This window comes from Manis javanica, chromosome 3 (assembly GCF_040802235.1).
Source record: "Manis javanica isolate MJ-LG chromosome 3, MJ_LKY, whole genome shotgun sequence".
Lineage (NCBI taxonomy): Eukaryota > Metazoa > Chordata > Mammalia > Pholidota > Manidae > Manis > Manis javanica.
The window spans coordinates 32,733,140-32,747,075 of NC_133158.1; the positions used below are offsets into that span (position 1 = coordinate 32,733,140).

The 13,936-nt window shown below is 42.7% G+C and overlaps 1 protein-coding gene across 8 annotated transcripts in view; it reads left to right on the plus strand.

The window, feature by feature from the left end:
- The first annotated feature begins 306 nt into the window (after nt 1-306).
- Nucleotides 307-13,936, plus strand: part of TSEN2 (tRNA splicing endonuclease subunit 2) — a 47,294-nt gene continuing 33,664 nt past the window's right edge. For 6 of the 8 annotated variants that reach the window (XM_017655843.3, XM_073231056.1, XM_073231053.1 and 3 more), the window contains exons 1-4: nt 307-465; nt 6,001-6,207; nt 7,790-7,871; nt 13,114-13,150. In XM_017655843.3, the coding sequence (XP_017511332.3) occupies nt 6,019-6,207; nt 7,790-7,871; nt 13,114-13,150 (308 nt within the window). In that variant the 5' untranslated portion in view covers nt 307-465; nt 6,001-6,018. Of the gene's footprint in view, nt 466-6,000; nt 6,208-7,789; nt 7,872-13,113; nt 13,151-13,936 lie in introns of those variants that run through there. The other 2 variants (XM_073231054.1, XM_073231057.1) reach the window with 2 other exon arrangements.

Consider the following 13,936-nt stretch of genomic DNA (forward strand, 5'->3'; position numbering starts at 1 on the left):
AAAGCCGAAGTCAGCGTCAGGGCTGAGCCCAGTGGGCCCGTTTCCTGCGGGCCAGAATCATACGTAATAAAGTCTGGTGGCCTCAGGTGTGCCATCTCCCATGGGTGAGGACTCAAGTCTTTAGACGTGGATTCTTGTTTCAACTCCACAACTATGTGACAATTAAGTCAGTTCAGATCTCATCTGCAAAGTGGATCCTTAAGGATTATTGTGAGGAGTAAATGAAAACAGTAGCTGCAAAGAGCTGTCCGCCTTAGCTTTCCTCACCTTCTGCAAAAGGCCAGCAGTACGCACAGCCCACCCGCCTTCACGCTGTGCGCAGGCGCGCTCAGCAAAGGGGTTGACGCTCCCGCGAGCTCTGCGGCTGCGCATTCGTCCAGCTTTGCGGCCGCACTGCTTGACGGCAGCTGCTCCGCCTTCCGGCCGGCGTTGCCGGGTAACGACGAGCGCGCGGGGCCAAGGAAGGTAAGCGCCGGGCGGCTGAGCGGGCTGTGTCCTAGGGCTCCGGTCTCCGTGGCCCCTGTACGCCGGGCCGGTTCCACAGTGAGAGGAGACGTCGTCTTCCCGAGAGCCCCCTCCGGGCGAGAGCGCAAAGGGCCCAGAGGCTTTACCCGGCTCTCACAGCTTGACCAGACTGGGCCGGGAGGAGGAGCCGGGCTAACTAGTTCTGCTGGAATTCACCCCTTTCCCACTCCCTCGTGCACCTGTAGCTTTCACACTGATCTTTGTTTTTTCTGGAAACATCTACGCCACGTTTAGTACCTAGAGCTGAGGACCTCGGGATGCATGCGACAGCGTCTGCGCCCGAGGGCAGCCTCCCCCGCCAGTGGGGTTGCCAGCGGTGGGCGGGGTTGGGGGGGCAGCTTAGGAAGACAGCAAAGGAGTAAAACATGGAGTTCACGAATGTCTTGGGCCTCACATTTTTTGGTTCTGTGTAGTCATTTATTGCAGCTGCAGCTACCGACTGGACTAGCATTTTCCACATGGTAGGCCTGCTACGGGCACCTTCCCATAATACCCATTTAGTCCTCAAAACAGCCTTCAAAGATTTATCGATTATATCTTAGTCTCAGGCTCTAACTTGAAATCTCCCCAGAGGCAGGATTGTTTGCCTTGTCCCTTTCATCCTTGCCTACCCTAGCCCAGGAGGTACTCAGTTGGAACTTCAAATATTTTTTAGTTGGGAGGTGAACTTTGGTGGGTGGGAGATTTTACCCAGGTTTGTTGGACAAGGTGGGCCCAGGGAGCTGGGGAAGTAAGTGAAGGGACGTCCCCCTTTTTTGTTTTGTTTGGAATAAACATTTACTGGCCCCCCAGAAGGTGTTAGCTTCTCTGCACAAGGGAAAAATAAGGAACAAGCGCTGCTTTTGGTGGAAAAGTACATACACTTAAAACGGTATGGGCGTCTGGAGTCAGGTACGTCCAGGTTTTGGAAAGGAAAAATAATCCTCTGAGTCCCTTTCCTCATTTCTACAATGGGAATAGTTACAATACCTCAGGGGACTGTTGGGATTAAGTGAGTTAGGACAGGCCATCCTGTTCCAGTTGTTGGCGACTTTGGCTACATGTTGAAATCACCTGGGTCCCACCCCAGAATTTCTGATGAAACTGCAGGTAAATCCTGGGCAGTAGGAATCTTCTAATTTCCCCAGGTGATTCTAAGGGAAGACAAGCTTGAAAGCCGCTGTTATATACAACCCTGGGTTAATTTTCTTGATCTCTTTTCAGTTGTCATTTCCTGCTCAAGAACTTGTCCTGGTTACAAATCTAAACCATCCTTCACATCACAAACCCTCTGACAACTGGCCCAGTCCTTCCTGTACATCTGTGTTTGCTTCAGGCAGGAGTCCCCTTTTAGGCCAGTCCTCTTAACCATGCCCTGTCTCCCTGTCTTGCCAACCTCCTATCTTCCCTACTATTGGGGTTTGGGCAAATGACTTGCCCTCTCTAAGCACCGGTTTCATTGACTGTTTGATGATACTAATACCCCCATGCATAACATGCAGCACAGTCCATGCCTAGCATGTTGTAACTAGCGTGTTGTAACTACTGATGATGGTTTCCTCTTTAATTTTACTTATATCCCACATCTCACATCATGCTGTTCACCTATCATGGCACTTAGGAAATACTTCTTAAAATGCTTACTGCAGATATGGAGAATGGCAAATTCAGTCCTTTCTCCTCTGCTTTGCCTTCCAAGTTCAGCACAAGACAACTCTTCCACAAAACTATGAAACTAGAGATTTACCTGGTCTGTCCTGAATTTTTTAAATAATAGCCCTACTGAGAGATCATTCACATTCTTTAAAATTTATCCTTGTAAAATGTACAAATCAGTGATTTTAGTATATTCAATACTACTTTATGTGGTATATACTAATGTATACTCAATACTAATTTTACAACATTTTGATCACCCTCAAAATAAACCCCATACCTATCAGCAGTCACTCCTCATTTCTCCCTTCCCCCAGCACCTCGCAATCACAACTTGTGGTGTCTCTGTGGACCTGCCTATTCTGGATCTTTCATATTAATGGTCTTACACAATATGGTCTGTTGTGACTGGCTTCTTTTACTTCGAAGTGAAATGCTTTCAAGGCCCATGCACACCGTAGCCCGTGCAGTACTTCGTTCCTTTATTATTGTTGATAGTATTCTACTATACGGCAGACCACATTTTGTTGATACATTTTTCATCTTTGATGAACATTTGGGTTCCCACTTGTTGCCTGTTATGAATAATGCTGCTGTAAACATTTGTGTACAAATTTCTTAAGTGAACCTGTTTTCAGTTTTCTTGTATCTTTACCTCGCAGTGGAATTGCTGGATCAGATAATTACTCTGTTTAATATCTGAGTAGCTTGCAGACTGTTTTTCAGTCCTGTTCTATTTGAAGATGAAACTGACTGGACTCAATGAATGGTGCAAGGTCACATAAAGGCAGTTTTGCGTAAATAGGCCTGCTACAAGCCAAATTCTTCATGTGCGTGCTTTCACGTGGTTAGAGGTAACACGAGAGCTTGGATTTTGAGGTTTTGTGAAAAAAGTATTTGGGGCAGGAACCCTTCTATTACACACACTTGGGTTACAGTGCAGAATGTTACTATCAAGTGTCATAGCTCATTCTTGCCTTTTTTAGGGCATAAACAGCAATCTGAAAGGAAAAATCCCAAACAAACCAGGCAAATTAAAATAGAACTTTTCATTTTTGCTTCTTTGAGAGAATTTAATTGGAAGTTCTTGAAGTTAGCCACTAAACAATGTCTCTTCTTTTAAAATTCCAAATGTAATAATGTATTACAAGTCAAGTACTAACCAGCAGTTAAGTTAATAAAAGGGAAAGCCTCATAAAGTCTAAATTGTTCCAGGAAATCCCTAGAAAGTCCCTCACCATAGAGACCAACATTCTGCCTCAAAAGAGCCAACATAGTATTGTTTAAGTTTTAGAATGAATTGCTGGGGGTTTTTTCCAGCTTCTTGAGTACTAAATGCAGTAGTTGGCTTGGGTTTATGGATAACCTAGCAAGTGAAAATCTAGTTAAAATAACCCCGGAAGAAAATCTCTTACTTGCCCATTAACATGCGGTATACCTGGTTTTATTAATGCTATACAGCAATACCTGTGCATGTATGTGTGTAATGTATATAATCATGCTCAGTATGTAATTCTGTTAGGAGATCTTATTTAGAAATTAAATTCTAGCATTTTGCTTCTGGGAATACCTTGGCAATTCTCTGAAGATTCCAAATTGCTGATGCTTATTTTTCATGGTTAGCTTTGTAATTGGTTTATCAGTTTTTCTGGCTCTTCCTTGGTCTATGTTATTCTTTGTCCCCATTTAATTCCTCAGCTTCTTTGAGAGGGTAGATAAAAGTATCACACAGTGGACAAGACTGTTAATTTCTTGTTAATGGTCATGAACCCTTAAAGCCACTCACACTTCTTCCTCAGGTTGGCCATCTTCATTGGTTCTCTCAGGCTTGATTACCTCCTTTGCCAGGCTGGATGCTGTTAGGAGTGCAAGAGGCACCTAAATAGTCAGTCTTCCTTTTTCCCTTGCAAGGGCTTGGAGCCACATAGGTTAAACATGGGTAGTATGGCTCCACTGTATCTTCAAGCACCTGGTACATGCTAAGCTTAAGTCGAGTCCAGCCCCAGGGCCAAGGGAGCAGTGGATTCAAGTGTCCTGTCTTACTCTAGGACATCTCTTTGAGTGGAGCAGCAGGCCAGTCTCTTGCACTGCTTACCTTGTTTTCCCCTTGTGTATGGCCGAGCTTTCCTGAGTGAAGTGCATCCAGAGTGGCTTGCTGTCTTCATTGCATGCTGCACTCAACTTGACTTCTTTCCTTTAGCTATTCAGTTGCAGCCCGGTGGTATCTCTAGCTTGCTTCATGTGCATTAATGTGCTTGTTTTATCTTCCCAGGTTGAGTGTAAGGCTTGGAAGGGAGAGGCCCTAACTTCTGCTTTCTTTACTCCTTCACAGTGCTGGGTGCACAGTAATTCCATAATTAAACATAACCCATCAGCCTGTGTCTAACATGAGAAGTAGTAAGCCTTCAGACAGAAATGGACAGATGCAGCCTGTGTTTGCAGCAGGAGCCAGAGAGAAGAGCAGGGCTTTGGGTTCAGCAGACGTGGGGTCCATCATCCAGTGCCACCAGTCTCCCAGGCCTTTCACAAAATCTCTCCAACCTGAATCTGTTTCCTCACCTGTGAAGCAGTGTTGGTACTGCTCACCCCATAATAATTTTAGCAGATATTATTATTTGCAAACATGCACAGTGCCAGGTACTGTTCTAAGCATGTTAATGGGTCTTAACTACAGGCATACCTCAGAGATATTGTGCATTCAGTTCCAGATCACTGCAGTAAAGTAAATACCACAATAAAGCAAGTCAAACGAATTTTTTGGTTTCCCAGTGCATATAAAATAGTCTATTAAGTGTACAATGATGTTATATCTGAAAAAACAATGTACATACCTTAATTAAAAAATACTTATTGCTAAAAAATGCTTACAGTCATCTGAGTTTTCAGCAAATCATCAGTGATCACAGATCACCATAATAAAATGAAAAGGTTTGAAATAATGCAGGAATTATCAAAATGTGACACAGACATGAAGTGAGCAAATGCTATTGGAAAATAGTGCCAATAGATAGATGTGCTCAACCCAGAGTTGCCACAAACCTTCAGCTTGCAAAAACCACAGGTGTCTGCTAAGTGCAATAAAATGGGGTGTGCCTGTATAAGGTAGTCTATCCTTATGTTGCACATGAAACCAAAGCACAGAGAGATCAAGTAACTTGTACCCAAAATCTCACAGCTAAGGTATGGTGAAGCTGCATGCCATCCCGGCCCTCTGGCTTTAGAGTCCCTACTCTGAGCCACTTGCATTTCATGGTACATAATAGACACTCAAACAGTAACTGCTGCTATCATTGTTATTTATTAACGTAAATTCGGTCGAATGAATGAATGAATTTAAAAATTGGGAGATGATTGCCGTAATGTTTGGAATGTATCTTAAAATCCTTTATTGGAAAATGAAGTGCTTACATGATTAATTATTTGAGGGAAGTATCTCTAGTCTTACCTTAATATCCCCAGCACCTCTGATTATTAGGAGCCTCTGGTGGGTACACAGTAAGTATCCGTTGACTGAGTAATAGGCAGAAATCCTATTGAGACGTTTGAGTAGCATCATGACTTTGGAGTCGCTAGGCCTCCGTTTTGTCAGCCATAGTTAGAAAGAAAACCACTGACTTCTTAGGCACTTAGGAATTGAGATGTTCCAGGTGAATGGGATTTGCACCACTGGTACAAAATGTTCTCATTACTCTGTGTCTTTTAGTTCACTGCTTTGTAAATAATATGTTTTCTCCAGACCACAAGGTTTTCTGAGCCTAAGAATAAATGTATTTGCATTTTTGTTCAGGGTGAGTTATTGATTGACTGTCTGTTTCTTTTTCCTTGTTATACCCTTTAAAGAACAGTCACCCTTGAGAAATGGCTGAAGCAGTTTTCCATGCCCCAAAGAGGAAAAGAAGAGTGTATGAGAATTATGAGTCTCCATTACCGATCCCTTTTGGTCAGGACTGTGGTCCTAAGAAAGACTTCAGAATATTCCGTGCCGAAATGATAAACAACAATGTGATTGTGAGGAACACAGAAGATATTGAGCAGCTGTATGGGAGAGTAAGTGCAGGTGGCCTTGGCCTGGCTGGCTACTTCCTGACATCCCTGAGCCCACAATCCTTTCTCTTCTCCATCCACCCCCAAAACAGACCATAAATGACCATTCTTTCCTTGCAGTTTGGTCCAGTGTAGGAAGAGTAGAATTTGAATCAGGTGCCCCAGAGCCATATATTGTGAGGATAACTCCCCCCACCCACCAATCACATTTCAGCAATGAAGCAGGGCCAGTGCATTGGCCTTTCTTGTTTTTCAGTTATAAAAGCAATGTGTGTTCATTGTGTCAAAAAATTTCAAGCAGCTTACACACCTGCAGTGGGTAAAGAGTAAAAATTCCCCAGTCACAGCCGTTCTGTGCCCAGGGATAACCACGGGGCCATGTATTCTGGCTCACGGACAAATCAGAAGAGCCTTTCAGCATGTGCTCCACCTCCCCCTCTGCTCACTCTTCCCTGGGGACCTCTTCTTAGATGAGAGCGAGAGCGAGCGCTGGTTTTTGCTGTTTTCTATTGATTATAGCTTTGGGTTGAGATTAACCATATCTCAGTTGGCTTATCTCCTTATCTGCTCGTTCTGGTTGCGGACCTGTTGTTAGAGGAGAACAAGTTCTGGTTTTTGATGTTTTCCATGAATGATGGATTTGGGTTGAGATTAGCCATATCTCAATTGGTGAATTAGCCATATCACCCATAGCCAGTTCATCACTGGGGACAATTTTTAAACGGCTTTGTTGAGGGATAATTTAGAGCCATAAAATTCACCCGCGGCAAGTGTACAGTTCAGCAATTCTCACAGAGTTGTGCAACCGGCACCACCATCCAGCTGGAGAGCATTCCCATCACGACCCAAGTTCCCTTGTGCCCGCTGCACTTAATCTTGCTCCCACTCCCAGCCCAAGGCACCTGCTGGTCTATTTCCTGTCCCCATAAAATGTGCCTTCTCCAGACATTTGATATGAAATATATATGTTGCAGCCACCTTGCCAAAGTAGGGTGCAGTAGGTGGCAATGATCCTTGAAACAGGTCTAGGCCATGGGCATTCTCTCTCCACATGCACAATACAGAACATTAAGCAAGAGGCTTTGTGAAGTGCTAGATGCATTATTTATCTTGATTGTTAAATCCAGGTGGAGGGCAAAGGGTGTTCAGTTTATTATTCTTTCAACTTTCTGTGGGTTTACATTTTTTTAAATGGGAAAGTCTGTGTTGGTTTTTGGAGTTCACAGGAAGAAAATAAGTACATAATTCCGGGTACAGGAGAATCCAGGAAGCTTTTTGTACCTGTAACACTTGACTCCTGCTTTTAGTCCCCCTGCTCCCGACCTACACGTAGTCAAAGGAACCCCACCTTCCTGCCCTGTTGCCTTCAGCTTACTGACCTAGACTGGAGTCACCAGCACTCCTCAAGTGGTCGGAGACATGAAATGCTAAGATCTTCATTAGTACTCGTTAGATAATCAGAGGGAAAATGGAAAGCTGTGAAAAAAATGGAAGGAACCTCTTGTTAACTCAAAGAATTCTTCACCCTCAGCTAAAAAGTTGATAACTAAACCTCAACTGACTTTGTTTTCTCTCTTCCCATAAGGGTTATTTTGGAAAAGGCGTCCTGTCTCGAAGCCGACCAAACTTCACAGTTTCAGATCCTAAGCTGCTTGCCAAATGGAAAGGTAAACTTGTGCATCATTCAGTTCTTTTGGCACATGGGCATCTTCTTTCACTTTTGATCTTACTCCTCAGATTATGTAGTAAAATTCTAGAGAAGAAACATGTACCCTGGCAATTTTACTGCCAAAAACAGCAACTAGAATAATTTTAAGCATGATGCAAGGGGTCTTGTGGTTGGTGAGAATGTGTTCTATCTAATTTCTGGAATTACTAAAAGTGTTATTCTGCCCTTTCTGTTAAGCATTGCCTAGCAGAGTACTGTGTGTGTGGAGGGCTCTGGGAATTAACTACCTGCTCCCTGTATGTAAAATGGGTGTTACATTTTATTTCTGAAATTAGAATCTACAGCAGTAACTGTGACATAGATGTATTTGTTAGAACATACTAGTGTGTATAGTTATTCTCTTTAATTTATAAATCTTCTGGTGTATTCTTCTAAGAAGGTCTCATGTAATCACGTAACCAATACCAGCAGGCTAAAACATAATTAAGGACTTTTTTTAAACATTTTATTATAAGAAAAAATACAAATTATAACTGCACTGAGAGATCGTTTCAGCAATCAGATGGTATCAGCCAAAAGTTTGACAGTATTCCCCTTTGGTGAGGACCTGTGAAGCACTCCATGCACTGCCAGCAGGAGTGTAAGTGGTACAACCGTTAGAGAGGAAAATTTAGTGAGGTCTAGCCAAATTATATATACATTTACTTTTTCCCCCCATCCTCCTCTCCCCCTAACCACTAGTAACCATAATACGTTTTCTGTGTCTATAATGCTGCCTATTCTAGATATTTCATATAAATGGCATCACATATTAGGGAGTCTTTGTATCTTTCCATAAGGCAGTGTTTTCAAGGCTCATCCATGTCATCACATGTATCAAATTCATCCAGAATAATAATCCAGTGTATGGATGTACCGTGTTTTGTTTATCCATTCATCCAAAGATGGACACTTGGGTTGTTTCTATGTTTTGACTATTAAGAATAGTATTGCTATGAATATTTATGTACAAGTTTTTATATGGACCTATGTTTTAATTTCCTTTGAGTGTATACGTAGGAGTGGACCTGCTGGATCATATAATAATTCTCTTTTAGTTTTTTGAGAAACTGCCAAACTGCCTTAACAACTGCACTATTTTACTAAATTCCCACCAGCGATTTATTAAAAGGGTCCAGCTTCTCCACATCGTCGTCAATACTTGTTGTTTTCCATTTTGTGTTTTTGATGATAGTCATCCTAATGAGTGTGAAATGGTAAAAGTTTTTAATTTTAACAAAGTCCAATTTATCTATTTTTATTCTTTTCACATATGCTCTTGTTATTATATTTAGGAAACAATTGCCAAATCCAAGCTCATGCAGATTTTCCCATCTGTTTTCTTCTAAGAGTTTTACAGTTTTAGCTCAAGACTAGAAACAACCTAAATATCCACTAGAGGGTCATCAGCTGAATATACTGCTGTGCATTCATATAATGGAGTGCTGCGGAGCTGACAGGAATGAGGGATCAGTAGGATATATTTTTAAGTGAAGAAAGTGAGGTAAAGGATAGTCTGCATGGTGTGCTGTAGTTTATCTAAAGGCTTGCGGGGGTTAAATACACTTGTGAAATATAAGAAAGGATCAATCTTTTTTTTTTTAATGCCTATGGAGGAGGGGTGGAATTGGAGAAAGAGGCAAGACATTATACATCTGACTTTGGAACCTTGTAAATATATTACATGATGGCAAAACAAAGTTAAAATTTTTAAATAATCCTTTAAGGAAAAAAAAATGGAACCTATATATCAAATTGGTGGCATAGCCACAAGGGGGAAAATATTTTGAGTGACTTTAAAACATGGTAATTTGAGGGTTTAATCCTAATGAGATAGACTGTATATCCATTACCTCTTGCCACAATGTTGTATAACAAACCACCCCAAAAGCCAGTGGCTTTGAACAGCAACCCAGCTGCTCACCAGTCTGCAGGTTTGCTGGGTAGGTCTGCTGACCACGCTGGATGTGCTTATTGGTCTGGTTAGTTACAGATCTAGTCCGGTAATGGATCTTGTGGGATGGGCTGATCTTGGCTGACCGTCAGCTGCTCTAGCATCGCTGCACCTGGGATGAGGGGCAGGAGCACCACGTGTGTCATCCTCTGGCAGGCTAGCCCAAGCATGTTCTCATGGTTATGCTGGAGGGTCAGGAGCAAGCCCCAGGGTGCCGGTGCTTTTCAGGCCCCTGCTTGCATCGTGTTTGCTAATAAGCCATTGGCTCAGAGGCAAGGGACTTGGCAGGTGGAAGACCTGAAGAATTGGGGCCATCAGTGCAATCACTTTGGCTTACATTCTCAAGATAAAAAGCTGAAAAATAATCTTTACATGTTTTCAGCAGTTTTTAGATGGTAGTCTTGGTACTGATAGTCTGAGATATACCACTGTTATGTATATTGGGTGATAAAGCAAGAGCGATAACATTGGTATGGTTAAGAGGATTTTTTACATGAAATATCTTGTACCAGGAAGCAAAGAAGCTATCAAAAACTACTAGGCATGTTTTAAAAGAGGCTTCCACTGGCTAAAGATGGAAATATTTGAGTATCAATAAGAATAATACTACAGTCTATTTTTAAATTCATTCATTCATAATAATACCTCCCAAAAATTTTTGAGTCCTTTAGTTCATACTGATACCAGAAAAAATTTACTTTTCAGCTGGGTGGATTCATCATTTTGAAAACTGGTAAACATGAACTGTTTCTTGGGATAACCAAGTAGTGAGAATTTACTCCTTATGGAAGAATCCTGCTAATAACCAAAGAGGGGATAATAGGACTAATATCACCATTTTGCAGCCTCTGATGAATTATTAGATCTAAGCATTGCACAACTGTAGTGCTGATGACATAAAAAGAGACGAGACGTTTGTGTCTTGCAGTGGAAACACACAGCACCACCTATGATGTGGAGAAAAAATTGAGCCTGAATCTGATCAAGTGTGTGGTTGTAGCAATTCACAGAACACACAAGGGACAGAGGAACCTGCTAAGCCAGTGCTGCTCGAAGTACTAAAGTGCGGCAGGATAAGACCTTTGTACCAGAACAGAAATAGATTCCACTCTGTTTTTAGCTACAGCCATTTAGCTACTTACCTACAGCTTCCTTCTCCATGAAAATATGGCTGTGAAAACAAGGTGAGCGAAACTAAGCAGTGTGCTGAGGGACACTATTGCTTAAAGGTTGGCACAAGCCCTTCATCTCTTCTTGGACTGTCCACAGTGTGGGGATGGCAGCGGGCCTGTGCCACCGTTAGCAGCACCACCCTGACAGCACCATAGGGATGTCATCATCTGAAGCAAGACTTGGGGCAGGTCTACCCAACGGAGGACCCAGTTTTTCAAAAAAAATGAATTTAGAGGAAAAAGCATGATGGGGAAACATATATTAGAATCAACTCAAGATACATGAGTTCAGTTGCAATGTATAGGCCTTTGAGGATTTAAATGGACTTTGCAAAAAAGAAAAATTGTGAGACAATGCGTACATTTCGGATGATTTGAAGGAGCTAATTTTTAAAATGTGATAATGGTATTGTGGTTATGATTTTTTTTAAAGAGTCTATACAGAAATACATACTGAGCTATTTAGAGATGGGATAATATATGAGGGCTCTGTTTCAAAATAATCAAGAGCCTGAGGGAGTGGGCAGAAGAACAGATGAAGCAAGATTGGCCATGAATTGTTAAAGCTGAGTGATGGGAACATGAGAATTTATTACTAGTCTCTCTACTTTTGTATGTTTGGAAATTTTTTCATAGTAAGCATTTTAAAAAGAGAGAGAAATAGAGGAAATATCAGGCTGACCTTGTCAATACCCATCACCCAGCAGTTACTAATATTTGAGGGGAAAAAACAAAATATATATTATAAGTGGTGTGATAATCTTAACAGTTGAGAATCTTTTTTTGAACTTTGTAGTAACTAAGTTTTAAATACTGAAAGAAATTTGAAGGAAATGAATTCATGCTGAAGAAATAAATCAAGGCTGTAGGCTGCCCTAAAGAAGTGAATCTCAAATGTCCATTTGGGAGGTTCTCCAAATCTGACTGCAGCCTCATCTCCACCCTCCTCTCCATCCCCTCTCCTGCTTGCTGGCACTGTGGCCACCTTAGGCTTCTTGCCATTCTGGGGACCTGCCCTGCATTTGCTGTCTCTCAGCCTTTGTGCGTCGTTTCCTCTGCCTGCTTTCCCCTGGTCTACCTGGTGAACTCATTCATTCCTCAGAGCCCAGCACAATTATTCCCCCTCCTTTGTGTTTTCTCCTAACTCTCCCAGGTAAAGTTAACCTTTATGATAACTTTACTTCATCATGTATCAGCTTGGGTTAGAATCAGTCATTTCTGGTCTGTCTCCGCAGCTAGACTGTGTCTCCAGGAGAGGGGGTTTGCTTTATTACATCTGTTTCTCTAGTGGTGGCACATGAGAGGCTGTCACTAAAACTTGCTAAATTGTCATTTATTGTTTAATTATCAGAGGAGGGAAGTCATGACATAGGAAACTGACAAATTCCTAGGAGACAGGAGTCTGCAGACTCATTTAACTGGGGTTTTAAAGTTGAACATGATCTATTCCGAGCCCTTAATGCACAAAGGGGAGGCTGAGTTCAGGAAAGGGGAAACGACTTGCCCAAAGGCAGGATCAGGGAGGATCAGGAACAAACCCCACACCTTTTGGTGACCCAGTAAACATTTTAAGTGGAAAGCCTCATCCATCCAGGTGCCCAGAGCTAGAACTAGAGCCCAGAACTCCCAGATCCATACCCAAACCTAACAGCCGTGAGATTTGCCCTGACAACCCTTTTGAGGCCCACGTGAGGAGCTTCCACGGAAGATGCTTTCAAGAGCACGAGAGAGTGGGGGGATATGTGTGACCCTGGGGCCTCCATATTCTCAGCTGAAAGTTGGGGGCATGAGCATTCAGAGGTGGCACAGAGCCTTCTCACGTGCTGTCGCTGCCCAGCTGAGCATCGGGAAGGATCCCGAGGTCACGTCAGCGTCCAGCGGCACTGTGGTTGGTGTGGGGGGAGGGAGTGGTGGCGTGGAGGCACATGTTCACCCCTGCTGGTTGGACAGGATTAACCAGCCTCCCAGATGTGTGATTTGTGAATCTTGAAATTCTCTGTCTTTTCTAGGTTTTCAATATTTCTTCCCCTTAAGGAAAATTTGTCTGAACTGATAGAACTTCTTTGTTGTTACAGATACAAAGACAGACATGCCTATAATCACATCAAAGAAGTAAGTCATGGTGAACTGTGTCCTTGGTCAAAATTATTATTTAAATCAGATCTGTTTTAGATAATTCAGATAATCTTTTCCAGTGTGGTAACCTTTTTTTTTTTTTTTTTTTTGTAGTAGATGTGTCCTTGAAAATTGTCTGAGTTTAATGTGGATCAAACCATATTTGAAATCCACTGTTTATTTTTAAAATAATCCTAAGCCAAGTCCTTTGCCAGTTGAATTCCTCCCAAAATATGGACAATCATCTTGTAATGTGCAAGTCTGTAAGTGCCGAGATGCTTAGACTTTGAGTTAGAAGTGGCCTTCCACCCCGTGTGGGCAGAGACGCCCTGTCCTCTTGCTCGCTCCACCCCTGCATGGTTAGAGAAAACCGCTTTCCCAGAGGCCCTTCTTTGTCCACTCATACAACTGTGATACCTCCCTCTGGCTCTTGTTCACACCATTCCCACTTCCTGGAACATTTCTCCCTGACCGCCAGCTTGTGTACTGCCTGGCTTGTCCTGCATGTCATCCATGCTTCATGTCACTCTCTTGAAGTTTACCACCGCTCCAGCCTCCCTGCAGCTGAGTTGGGGCTGTTCTCCGGCTCCCATAGAGTCTTCCTACCCACTCCCTGTGCCGTCCGTCTTAAACCTGGATTTAGACCATCAGACCAGGGGAGCAATGACTGGACCTGGTTCCTTTCTGAAACCCCAGCACTTAGTTGTCCCATGGTAGGATTTTGTTGACTAAATATTCATGTGTCTGAATCCTCTTCTCCCTGAGGTACAGCTTGAGTCACAA